At 43.1% G+C, this 13,339-nt stretch overlaps 1 protein-coding gene across 1 annotated transcript in view; it reads right to left on the reverse strand.

Annotated features, from left to right (window-relative positions):
• The window catches only part of SAG (S-antigen visual arrestin), a 91,209-nt gene that overhangs the window by 39,698 nt on the left and 38,172 nt on the right, over window positions 1–13,339 (reverse strand). Inside the window, exons 5-6 of the mRNA XM_029617320.1 lie at window positions 7,191–7,250; window positions 1,596–1,663 (exon numbers count right to left, since the gene is read on the reverse strand). Coding sequence (XP_029473180.1) covers window positions 1,596–1,663; window positions 7,191–7,250 — 128 coding nt within the window. The remainder of the gene's footprint in view (window positions 1–1,595; window positions 1,664–7,190; window positions 7,251–13,339) is intronic.

The following is a 13,339-nucleotide window of genomic DNA, read 5'->3' on the forward strand; positions in this document are numbered from 1 at the left end:
ACAGTTACACGGTTAAACTGAAAGATCGTAAGTCCATTGAATCCAAGAAGCAGTATTTTTATCCATCTGAAGGCTGTGGATCAGATTTGAGATGATGACACTGGTGGTAGGGGCCTGGGGAGAAATGCAACTTCTGCCACTGCTGGCAGGATCCAGGAAAGGATGCAGCTCCTATCTCTACCACCAATGGAGTAATGCCAGTATGGCCACTGCTTCAGTGCCTGCTGCTGCCACCAACAAGGCCCAGGGAAACACAAGGCTACTGTTACCACCAGCAGGACCTGGGGGGGAGAACTAAACTAAAAATTAATCTAGCCCTTCTTCTAGATCGTGCTACGAAAGTGTGTGTGTGTGTGTATGGGGGGGTGTCACCCTCAGTCCCAGAGGTAAGTCCAAGCAGAGTTCCACAAATAAATAAGCGGTACATAAGCACTTTCACCTAAATAAATAAAATTTCTAGGACCCCAGCACAGGGTGAAAATTGATACTGCGAGGGTTATATCGGAATATCAGCTTAATGGACATAGGTGCTAATAAATTCGATGGGACACTCAGGATAAATGTTCCTAACAAAAGACTTTATTGAGTGAAGTTTTCAGTGATTGTAAGCAGTGCTGCAGCTCTGAGATATCCTCCCTTCCTGGCTATGGAAAGAAAGGCTCCCAGAAAGGAATGGGGTCCCCTTAGCTGAAAATGGTTCTTCCCTTCCAAAATGGAAAAATACCTGAGCTCCAAAGACTCCAATCCTTTCTGTCGTCTCTCTTCCAGGGGTAGAGACTCCCCGGGGGGGGGGGGGGGGGGGGAAGCCTCCAGATGAGATCCTTTAACGATCCCAAGTGTCACCTCAGACATTAACTGAGTCGTTCTGGCCGAAAGTCTTAAAAAGTCAGCACAGTGGGGGAAAAGGAAAGCTCCACGCTTTCCCCACTCCTGAGCAGGAAGGGTGAGCAGAAACCTCTTCCTGAAGCCAACAGACAATTCTCATACAAATCTACCAAAACGTCACAAAAAAAAGGCAGAGTTACTACGTTTCAACCACTGGAGGTGAAATGGAAAAAAAAACTGGGTTTCTCTTTTCCTAGGCTATCCCAGAACAGGGCATATTCCCCTCCCTGAGCAGGACTAGGAGAACCAGTAAAAATTCAAAATAAAGCCCCCAAATGCTTAAGGTATCGAGTCACGCTTACTAGATAGAGTGCGGACCGGAAAAGTGCTATCGCACTTCCTGTTATGTGTAGCAAGGATTCTGAGGCCCGGCCTAACAGGAATAAGGGAAGAAAGAAATTGCCAACCAAAAAAAGACGACAATCCCAAGTGACACCTGCTCTTTATAAAAATATAGAAGAAGCAAAAATGTGAGAGAGAAAAATAAGGGAGAAATAGCCTCTGGCTTCTGAACATTTTGGGAAATTTCTGAATATTTTTCCACCCCTGCTAAAAAGTTCATAGTTCTGACTTAACATACCCTGGAATCAGATTGCCTACTTGCCCAATCTGTGAAATCATCTAGATATGAATCCAGGAAACCAAATGATTATTTTAACACCAGGGATCTGGGAGAAAGCAATAGAGGAGTGAAACTTCTGAAGTTTTACTTTTTGTGAATTTTGTCTTCCAAGTTGTTTGTAGCAAAAGCTTTGATCTCAAAGTCCACACCACACGACTGTAAGAGAGAGAGAGAGAGACAAAGAGAGAGAGATTAGCCATGTGTCCAGAGGTCTTGAAAAACAAGTAAGAAACAATGAGTTTCTCTGTTTCTTCTCCCATGTTCTCGAAAATTGTGCTATTTATTTGTTTGCTTTTATATTCTGCGATTCAAGTCTCAGGCCCACATACAGCTCTGCTAATTCACCTCAGTGCTGAACTGCAACATTTATTGCTATTCAACTACTGGGACCCCACAGAGCTTTGCAGATTTAACTAAATCTTAATCTGTAGCACCCAGGGGTGGCTCAAGGCAATCTGCTACCTGAGGTGAGGGATAAGATGGCGCCCCCTGCCCCAAAAGCACAAAAAGGTCAAATCATCGAGAGGGTCATGGGGGGCAAAGGGTCCCCTTGGAGTCTGGCCCTTCCAGTGATTTGAAATGCTACAGAAAGGAGAAAGCAAGGGTCAGAATTCCCAAAGAAGTGGCAGACAGTGGATCACTGATGATATTTCTTGGAAGCTGGCAACCCTGCTTCATTTTTTGAGTGCTCACCCTACATTGTTGAAGGAGAATCTACCAATGAGTCAATTTCTTAGGATTCGGAGACTATGTACATCTTCTGGAGAATACTAATGACAATCGATGGATTTAAGTATGATATTTGCAGCTAGAGGTTATTCTAAATGCTGTATAAAAAGAGCTTTCTTAAGAGCCAAACACACCCATCGTGAGTGGTTATTTCTTCCGAAATCAAAAGAAGAAGAAGATATGTTAACGTGTGTTGTGCCTTTTTCTCCGATGTTCTCTATGGTTAAAAAAGTGATTCATCAAAATTGGTTTATTCTTCAAGGTTATGAGGAATTTCAACAAAAGCCACGTTTTACCTACACCAAGGGTTCTAGCCTTAAAGATCAGTTGGTTCATTCTGACACATCTGAGAAAATCCGGCAAAATATACAGGGTTCACATAGTGCATGTGGTGCGTGTTCAGTGTGCCAGTTGATGATACAAACTGACTCCTTGTTTTTTCAGTCTCTTCAGAAATCTATACCATTGTGGTCTATTACCAAGTGTGTGTCAACTGGGGTAATTTATATTATACAGTGTCCTTGTGACAAATTTTATATGGGGAAAACTCAGCGCCCTTTAAAAGTAAGAATAATTGAACATCAATCTAATGTCACTAATCAGCGCTTGATGGCCCCATTAGTAGCACATTGTTTAGAACTGCAACATAAGTTTGATGATCTGAAAGTATGTGTCCTTGAATAAATAAAACCACATTGGCGAGGAGGAGATTTAAATTTAAAATTGCTTCAAGCAGAACAACGTTGGATACATACTTTAAACACTATTCATCCATTTGGGCTAAATACTGCATTAGAATTGAATGTTATTGAGTTATTGCTTCACTATGGTTTGTTTTGCAGATTGTTTGCCAACTAAGAACATTGCAAATTTCCTTGTATATATTTTCATCAAGGCAATCTACATAATTGTATGTTACAGGGGACGCAAGGAATTAATGGATATTCACATGATGAACTAACACTGTTAAGCATTTAAGTCTACCAAGAACATTAAGAACATTTTCAACTAAATACAAATGATCATGTTGGTTGCTAGACGCTATCATGCCAGTCATGATTGGGTATGAAGGGCTCCATGGTGACACAGTAAACATTTTCATACATCAAGACGTCATTGCCGATTGGTGACGTGAAGAGTCAGCGGGTATTTAAATGGTTGATCAACGGTTGTGTGGTCTCTGTTCCATTTGTGAAGAAGGTTGAGACAAGACGTCCGGGAGAAGTTGATGGTAAATAATTACCAACACTGAGATAAATATTATGTATTATTTGCTTCTATGTTAAGTTATTGAGAGTGGGTTCTTATTAAATTTGTAGAAGCCAGATATGGGACACAGCAAGCGATTTAGTATTCCAGCGTCTACCTTGTTTCTGAGAAGTAGATGAATATATGGCTCCTGAAGAAGCAGGACATGCAAAACACTGGCCATTGTCGAGCCATTGTTCAAAGGACAGTTGTCGCCAGACGGTTTTGCTAAAATTGAAACTTCAGCTTAATGCTGTGAAAAACATCTTTAAAGTGAAACCGCAAATGATTGATTAGTCCAGAAGACCTTGTCGGGTGACAAGGTACTTTGTCAGGCTTGCTGATGCGGTCTCATTCATTTATATATATATATATATATATATATATATATATATATATATATATATATATATATATATATATATATATATATATATATATATATATATATATATATATATAAATAAAAGGACAATTTGACTTGATTTGAAATAATTACAATTTGATTTGATTTGAAATAATTACTATTATATAATAATAAAAATAGAAAATTAAGTTTAAAAATTAACCATAAAAATTTGTTTCGAGTGAGTGGTGATATAGAGAAATGAATATTGATGTTCCCCTTTTTTTGGTTCAACCCTGCTATACTCCCAGAAACACTACAACCTACCTCTCACATTTCTGCAGCATTTGCCCTCTGGAGAAGTGGGAATTGATGAATAGTGGGGGTCGGTGTGTGGCACACTCTCTCCAGGTCGGTGCAAGGATATCAGGTGCATTAGGCAAACTTTACACACAAACTCTCACCACACACAATTAAAAACTGTGCATTTATAATAACAGATTGTACATGAAAAAAGATATTCATAGCCTTCAGAGGTAAAAATATCACAACAACATGTATATTATTTTTACATGCACTGCATTAGTGCCAACAAGGAAACCCTGCAAAAAAGACATTTGGTATTAGGCCTATTGTAAAGTACATCTGATGTGGGCTTGGCCTTCAGAAAGCCATGGGTAAACTGAACAATGATAATATAGTAAACCAATTTTGATGTATTTTATATATTGTAATTTGCTTAGTAGAATATGTTTCTTATAAGCGGCCTAGAAATATTTTAAATAAATAAACCTCCCATAATACAGAACTAAATGCCAGCACTCAAGCAGTAACAACCCTACTTTTGAAAAGTCAACACTACAAATATTACACAGGTTCTAAAACACCAATACACATCCTATTAAGAATAAGCCAGGCTGCAAGATCCCTACACAGAAACTACATGCCAGCAGAATACGTCATTTCGATCACACATGTAGAACCCAGATGGATAGACACCAAATATAGAAAAAAATAGAATTGTGCAGACAAAAACTGAACTGGAAACTGCATGAAGCCAGACCTGCATTCAGTGCAGCAATGTAAAAACAGAAACACCATCATTCCTCATAAAACAATAATAAAATAAAAAAATATAACATTAATCATAATAGTAAAACTATAGCAATAGAATAAATATTTTAAAATGGCTAATGAACAAGACATCAAAAATGTACTTTAAATGTTCTCAAAAACAATAAAATATTTCAAAACAACAGACACATCAAATAACATTCATCAGATAAATCTAATAAGAATAAAAAAAAATTCTCACTCTCCATATCTGTTATCTTTTGATTTCTAGTCACCCTAAAATTGTTGTGGATTGGGGGAGGGGAACCACACAAACATCAGAATCCCTCTCACATATACAGGTTTTCTCTCCCTCCTATCACATACACAGGTTCTCACTCACATCACACTCATTGTTACCATTCAGCAACCTGCCGCATCAGTTCCTTCCATCAGGGCCAGCGGACGTGTTCCTCGGCGGCATTCTCCAGCTGCAGAGCAGGATGACACACGCCGCATCATGACCTCCCACCACAGCACGTCATCGCTTCCCCCGGAAGTCCCCGCGTTAGTGCAGGAAATGGGACTATTTAAATGCCACTCTTCAGCACAACATTTGCCTCGGCTACAGGCTTGCTTGTGCTGGTGCTGCTCTCGGATTTGCTCACTTCCCTTTGACTGGATTGTGCCTTGGACCTTCTCTTGCTTGCTACCTGCTTCGTTGACTCGGATTGTGCCTTGGCCCTTCTATTGCTTGCTGAGTGCCTCTTTGACCCGGATTGTGCCTTGGACTTTCTCTTGCTTGTTACCTACCTCTGGATCGGATTGTGGCCTGGACCTTCTCGTATCGATGGCCAACCCAAGGGTACTGGATTACGCCCTTGACCGGGCATCTTGCTATGGTCCAAGGGCAAGTCAAGGTAAGACTGTTACACTATCTTGAGTCCACTAACCAGACTGTAACACTCATACACGTACATAGGCTCTCTCGCAAATCATACACACTCACACATGCAGGCAGACTCTCACGCACACCACCACGTACACATGCATATGAACTATCTCTCTCTCACACCCACATACACACAGGCTCTCATGTGCACATACACCCATGCACACACACAGCCTCTCATTCTCTTGTACACACATACACAAATACACAGGGTCTCATTCTCCAACACACACAAGCACACAGGCTCAATCTCTCACATGCATACACACACACATACCCACACATAAGCTCAAAAAATATCAAAAGATATTTCTTCAAGGAGGAAAAAGACCTCAGAACCTCTATGCAAGTTCTATAAAGAACATGCATAGAGGTTCACAGGTAAGTCAATTTCTGCTTGCCATCAATTTTTTGTGTAGGACATAGTTGAAGCCTGTTCAGATGTGTAAAATTTGGAAATATTAAGAGTATGGGATGAATTCACTCTACGGTAGAATGTCTTTAAGATAAGTTCCTGGTTTTTTCAATATTATATCAGGACAGCCGGTTTTACTAGAGTTAGCTTGTGAAATTTTACTGCCTAAGAAATTTTTTTTATATATTAAAAGGGGAAATATAGAGAGAAAAAGTAAAAAGAAGAAAATGAATTAAAGTTCTGGATAAAAGGTTTTTTGTAAATATTTTTGGAGTTTTTTTTTTTAAGACCAATGATTGACTTACCTGTTAACATGCTTACATGTTCTTTATAGAACTTGCATAGAGGTTCTAAGGTTTTTTTTCCTCCTTGAAGAAATATCTTTTGCTATATGTTGCTATATTTGAATGGAGGTTAAATGTGTGTAAAGTTTTCTTGGCTTTGGACCTATAGTCTTCAGCTTTACACTTCCCTGTCTTTGTGATGGAATCATTAGATGTGTGCCACTTTGTGAACACAGAGGGCAGCCGAGTGTGAGGCAGTCGGCAGCCATGGCACGGGCAGGCAGTGTGAGGCGGACGCCACAGCGGCGTTCTGCGAGGCATTTTTTGCTGCCTCAAAATTCTGTCACCTGAAGTGGCTGCCTCACCCTGCCTCATTATAGAACCACCCCTGGTAGCGCTCCCTGTACTACGGACCTCTTCTGACCAGACTTCCAAACTTACAATTAGCTAGTTATCAATTGCATTAATTTTACAAAGTATAAAAGTGCTAACTGGAGCTCATGTAGAGAGACTGAACTAGATTTGCTGATGGATCGTGGCTGTGACGCTGATATTCACAGCCTTCTTGATTTCATGCAAGGTTCTTACTTTTTAAATAGAAAGTCTTTTCCAGGCTGACAGCAGGTGTTGTGGTTGAAAATCACACTGAAACTTACCTTCCCAGCATCACTAGGAGCCGGCTGCAAGGACACTGAGCAGGGCAGGTAGTCAGGAAACTGCAAGGATAAAGAAGAAAACAATTAGCCCCTCTCTCATCCAAGAGATTTAGGAAAATTTAACAACTCAACATCAGTACCTGAATGTAACCCACTTTGAATTGCAGAAAAGCGGAATATAAATCAAATTAATAAATAATTACAATAAATCCAGACAGGGAATCACACTCCAAATTCCTTTGTAGCATGGCGTAGCCAGAACTGATTTTTTGGGTGGGCACAGGTTAACATGGGTGGGCTGTAGGCATGCAGGTCTGAGACCTATTAGTTGTATTCTTATTGATAAATAATGCCGTATACTGCACCCTACAATGGCTTTCTAAGTAATTTGCAACAGCCATTATGCATCTTGCCTGAAACTTTAAAACATTTTACCTCACAGCCATGACAGGGTGTTAGCTTTCTACAATTCAGGGTTCCATCTCCCATATGGTAGCGCTCTCCTTATGTAGCCCTCACAGGCTTCCAAATATTCACAAGAACATAAGAAAATACCATACTGGGTCAGACCAAGGGTCCATCAAGCCCAGCATCCTGTTTCCAACAGTGGCCAATCCAGGCCATAAGAACCTGGCAATTACCCAAAAACTAAGTCTATTCCATGTTACCATCGCTAATGGCAGTGGCTATTCTCTAAGTGAACTTAATAGCAGGTAATGGACTTCTCCTCCAAGAACTTATCCAATCCTTTTTTAAACACAGCTATACTAACTGCACTGACCACATCCTCTGTGCGTTGAGTAAATGTCCTAGCAGTTGAAAATCACTGATCTAAAATGTTGGGGCTTGCCCCTTTCCAGCATAAGAAACATTAAGAACATAAGAACATAAGAAATTGCCATGCTGGGTCAAACCAAGGGTCCATCAAACTCAGCATCCTGTTTCCAACAGAGGCCAAACCAGGCCACAAGAACCTGGCAATTACCCAAACACTAAGAAGATCCCATGCTACTGATACAATTAATAGCAGTGGCTATTCCCTAAGTAAACTTGATTAATAGCCATTAATGGACTTCTCCTCCAAGAACTTATCCAAACCTTTTTTGAACCCAGCTACACTACTGCACAAACCACACACTCTGGCAACAAATTCCAGAGCTTTATTGTGCGTTGAGTGAAAAAGAATTTTCTCCAATTAGTCTTAAATGTGCTACTTGCTAACTTCATGGAATGCACCCTAGTCCTTCTATTATTCGAAAGTGTAAATAACCAAGTCACATCTACTCGTTCAAGACCTCTCATGATTTTAAAGACCTCTATTATATCCCCCCTCAGCTGTCTCTTCTCCAAGCTGAACAGCCCTAACCTCTTCAGCCTTTCCTCATAGGGGAGCTGTTCCATCCCCTTTATCATTTTGGTTGTCCTTCTCTGTACCTTCTCCATCGCAACTATATCTTTTTTGAGATGCGGCGACCAGAATTGTACACAGTATTCAAGTGTGGTCTCACCATGGAGCGATATAGAGGCATTATGACATTTTCCGTTTTATTAACCATTCCCTTCCTAATAATTTCTAACATTCTGTTTGCTTTTTTGACTGCTGCAGCACACTGAGCCGACGATTTTAAAGTATTATCCACTATGATGCCTAGATCTTTTTCCTGGGTGGTGTCTCCTAATATGGAACCTAACATCGTATAACTACAGCAAGGGTTATTTTTCCCTATATGCAACACCTTGCACTTGTCCACATTAAATTTCATCTGCCATTTGGATGCCCAATCTTCCAGTCTTGCAAGGTCCTCCTGTAATGTATCACAGTCTGCTTGTGATTTAACTACTCTGAATAATTTTGTATCATCCACAAATTTGATAACCTCACTCGTCGTATTCCCTTCCAGATAATTTATATATATATTGAAAAGCACCGGTCCAAGTACAGAACCCTGAGGCACTCCACTGTTTACCCTTTTCCACTGAGAAAACTGACCATTTAATCCTACTCTCTATTTCCTGTCTTTTAACCAGTTTGAAATCCACGAAAGGACATCGCCTCCTATCCCATGACTTTTTAGTTTTCGTAGAAGTCTCTCACGAGGGATTTGTCAAACGCCTTCTGAAAATCCAAATACACTACGTTAGGGATGTGAATCGTTTTTTGACGATTTAAAATATCGTCCGATATATTTTAAATCGTCAAAAATCGTTAGGGCCACGATACAATACCAATTCCCCCGATTTATCATTAAAAAATCGTAAATCGGGGGAAGGGGGAGGGCAGGAAAACCGGCACACTAAAACCCCCTAAAACCCACCCCCGACCCTTTAAATTAAATCCCCCACCCTCCCGAACCCCCCCCCCAAATGCTTTAAATTACCTGGGGATCCAGCGGTGGTCCAGAACGGCGGCGGTCCGGAACGGCCCCCTCAATTGAATCCTTTTGTCTTCAGCCGGCGCCATTTTGCAAAATGGCCGCTGCCATTTTGCGGCGGCCATTTTGCAAAATGGCGCCGGCTGAAGACAAAAGGATTCAATTGAGGGGGCCGTTCTGGACCGCCGCCGTTCTGGACCACCAGGTAATTTAAAGCATTTGGGGGGGGGGTTCGGGAGGGTGGGGGATTTAATTTAAAGGGTCGGGGGTGGGTTTTAGGGGGTTGGCTCACGATTTTAACGATTTTTCACGATATTTTTAAAACCCAAACGGCAACAATACGATTCCCTCCCCCTCCCAGCCGAAATCGATCGTTAAGACGATCGAGGACACGATTCACATCTCTACACTACGTCTACCGGTTCACCTTTATCCGCATGTTTATTAACCCCTTCAAAAAAATGAAGCAGATTTGTTAAGCAAGACTTCCCTTGGGTAAATCCGTGTTGACTGTGTTCCATTAAATCATGTCTTTCTATATGCTCTACGATTTTGATCTTGAGAATAGTTTCCACTAGGGATGTGAATCGTTTTTCAACGATTAAAATTATCGTCCGATAATGTTTATATCGTCTTAAATCGTTATAGAACACGATACAATAGAAATTCTAACGATTTATCGTTAAAAATCGTTAAATCGTGTTAGTGCGCACTAACTCGAGTTAGTGCGCACTAACTCCCCGTTAGTGCGCACTAACTCGATTTAGTGCGCACTAACTGAAAATGATACAAATAAACACTTTCCAGGTCACTGAAGGTCAGTTAGGAATGAATATGAGTTCCTATTGGCTGGCTGCCCTCTTATCTATTGATATTACCAAGGTTACCACTGAGGTGATGGTTGGGGGGATGGGAAATGGAACTGGAAACTAACGAACACCAACAGAAAATGAAACAAAGTGTTCACACTTCCCAGGTCAGTAAAGGTCACTTAGGAATGAATATGTATGTATGTATTCCTATTGGCTGGCTGTGCTCTTATCTATTGATGTTACCAATATGGTTGGGGGGATGTGAAATGGAAACAGTTGGAAGCTTGACAAAAAAAGTAATGTAATGATCAGCACTCACGTGACTAGAACTTGTTTGTTTATTATTTTTGTTAGCAGGCACCTGAAATGCTAGTGCATGTTGAATTTGCCAATCACTGTGCATTTTAGAAAGGTGGTCCTGGCTGGAACTGTACACAGTTCAAATATATGTAATTGATTGTTGGTAAGTGTATTTTTTAAGTAGCCACACTGGCACCAGTATGTTTACTTTTCCTCCTACTTAACTCACTAGCTCAGCTTTGTAAGAAGGGCTTCTCTGCTTGTGTGTTGTTTTTGTTTGGTGTGAGGAGAGCAGAAACATCAGATCTTTATTCAATCTACTACAGTCATCTCTTACAGTGCCCTATCCCTATTAATACCAGGAGTGTTGTGATCTTCCTGCACACAGTGCCCTAACCCTGATACCAGTCTGAGACAGCTCCCTCCCTGCATTACTAGTGAGAGGCTGGCTTCACAGACAGGGGGGAGCTGCCTGACCCTCACTCCTGACTTCCCCCATGTCCCAGCTAGTGAATGGTGTGTGGGTGAGGGGGGGGGGGGGGAGGATGGTGAAGTCTGAGACAGCTCCCTCCCTGCATTACTAGTGAGAGGCTGGCTTCACAGACAGGGGGGAGCTGCCTGACCCTCACTCCTGACTTCCCCCATGTCCCAGCTAGTGAATGGTGTGTGGGTGAGGGGGGGGGGGGGGAGGATGGTGAAGTCTGAGACAGCTCCCTCCCTGCATTACTAGTGAGAGGCTGGCTTCACAGACAGGGGGGAGCTGCCTGACCCTCACTCCTGACTTCCCCCATGTCCCAGCTAGTGAATGGTGTGTGGGTGAGGGGGGGGAGGATGGTGAAGTCTGAGACAGCTCCCTCCCTGCATTACTAGTGAGAGGCTGGCTTCGCAGACAGGGGGGAGCTGCCTGACCCTCACTCCTGACTTCCCCCATGTCCCAGCTAGTGAATGGTGTGTGGGTGAGGGGGGGGGGAGGATGGTGAAGTCTGAGACAGCTCCCTCCCTGCATTACTAGTGAGAGGCTGGCTTCACAGACAGGGGGGAGCTGCCTGACCCTCACTCCTGACTTCCCCCATGTCCCAGCTAGTGAATGGTGTGTGGGTGAGGGGGGGGGGGGGAGGATGGTGAAGTCTGAGACAGCTCCCTCCCTGCATTACTAGTGAGAGGCTGGCTTCACAGACAGGGGGGAGCTGCCTGTCCCTCACTCCTGACTTCCCCCATGTCCCAGCTAGTGAATGGTGTGTGGGTGAGGGGGGGGGGGGTGGATGGTGAAGTCTGAGACAGCTCCCTCCCTGCATTACTAGTGAGAGGCTGGCTTCACAGACAGGGGGGAGCTGCCTGACCCTCACTCCTGACTTCCCCCATGTCCCAGCTAGTGAATGGTGTGTGGGTGAGGGGGGGGGGAGGATGGTGAAGTCTGAGACAGCTCCCTCCCTACATTACTAGTGAGAGGCTGGCTTCGCAGACAGGGGGGAGCTGCCTGACCCTCACTCCTGACTTCCCCCATGTCCCAGCTAGTGAATGGTGTGTGGGTGAGGGGGGGGGGGGAGGATGGTGAAGTCTGAGACAGCTCCCTCCCTGCATTACTAGTGAGAGGCTGGCTTCACAGACAGGGGGGAGCTGCCTGACCCTCACTCCTGACTTCCCCCATGTCCCAGCTAGTGAATGGTGTGTGGGTGAGGGGGGGGGGGGGAGGATGGTGAAGTCTGAGACAGCTCCCTCCCTGCATTACTAGTGAGAGGCTGGCTTCACAGACAGGGGGGAGCTGCCTGACCCTCACTCCTCCGGGGTATTGTGATCTTCCTGCACACAGTGCCCTATCCCTGATACCAGGGGTGTTGTGATCTTCCTGCATGCAGTGCCCTATCCCTATTAATACCAGGAGTGTTGTGATCTTCCTGCATGCAGTGCCCTATCCCTGATATCGGGATGTGTGCAAGAAGATCACAACACCCCCGGTATCAGGAATAGGGCACTGTGTGCAGGAAGATCACAACACCCCTGGTATTAGGGATAGGGCACTGTGTGCAGGAAGATCACAACACTCCTGGTATTAATAGGGATAGGTCACTGTGTGCAGGAAGATCACAATACCCCTGGTATCAGGGTTAGGGCACAAGTTCTAGTCACATTGACTGATCACATTACTTGTTTTGTCAAGCTACCAACTGTTTCCATTTCCCATCCCCCATATACTGTCAGTAGGAAACTTGGTAACATGAATAAATAAGAGGGCAGCCAATAGGAATACATATTCATTCCTAAACTGACCTTAACTGACCTGAAAAGTGTCAAATTGTATCATTTTCAGTTAGTGCGCACTAACTCCCAGTTAGTGCGCACTAACTCCCAGTTAGTGCGCACTAACTCCCAGTTAGTGCGCACTAACTCCCGTTAGTGCGCACTAACTCGAGTTAGTGCGCACTAATCGGAAAAAAAACGATTTTTAACGATTTTTTAACTAAAAAATCGTGCCTAAGACGATTTTCTTGCCCTGCCACACGATTTCTATCGTTAAGACGATATGGAAAACGATTCACATCCCTAGTTTCCACTATTTTTCCCGGCACTGAAGTCAGGCTCGCTGGTCTATAGTTAACCGGATCACCCCTGGAGCCTTTTTTAAATATTGGGGTTACATTGGCCACCCTCCAGTCTTCAGGTACAA

Source organism: Rhinatrema bivittatum, chromosome 9 (genome assembly GCF_901001135.1).
Source record: "Rhinatrema bivittatum chromosome 9, aRhiBiv1.1, whole genome shotgun sequence".
Lineage (NCBI taxonomy): Eukaryota > Metazoa > Chordata > Amphibia > Gymnophiona > Rhinatrematidae > Rhinatrema > Rhinatrema bivittatum.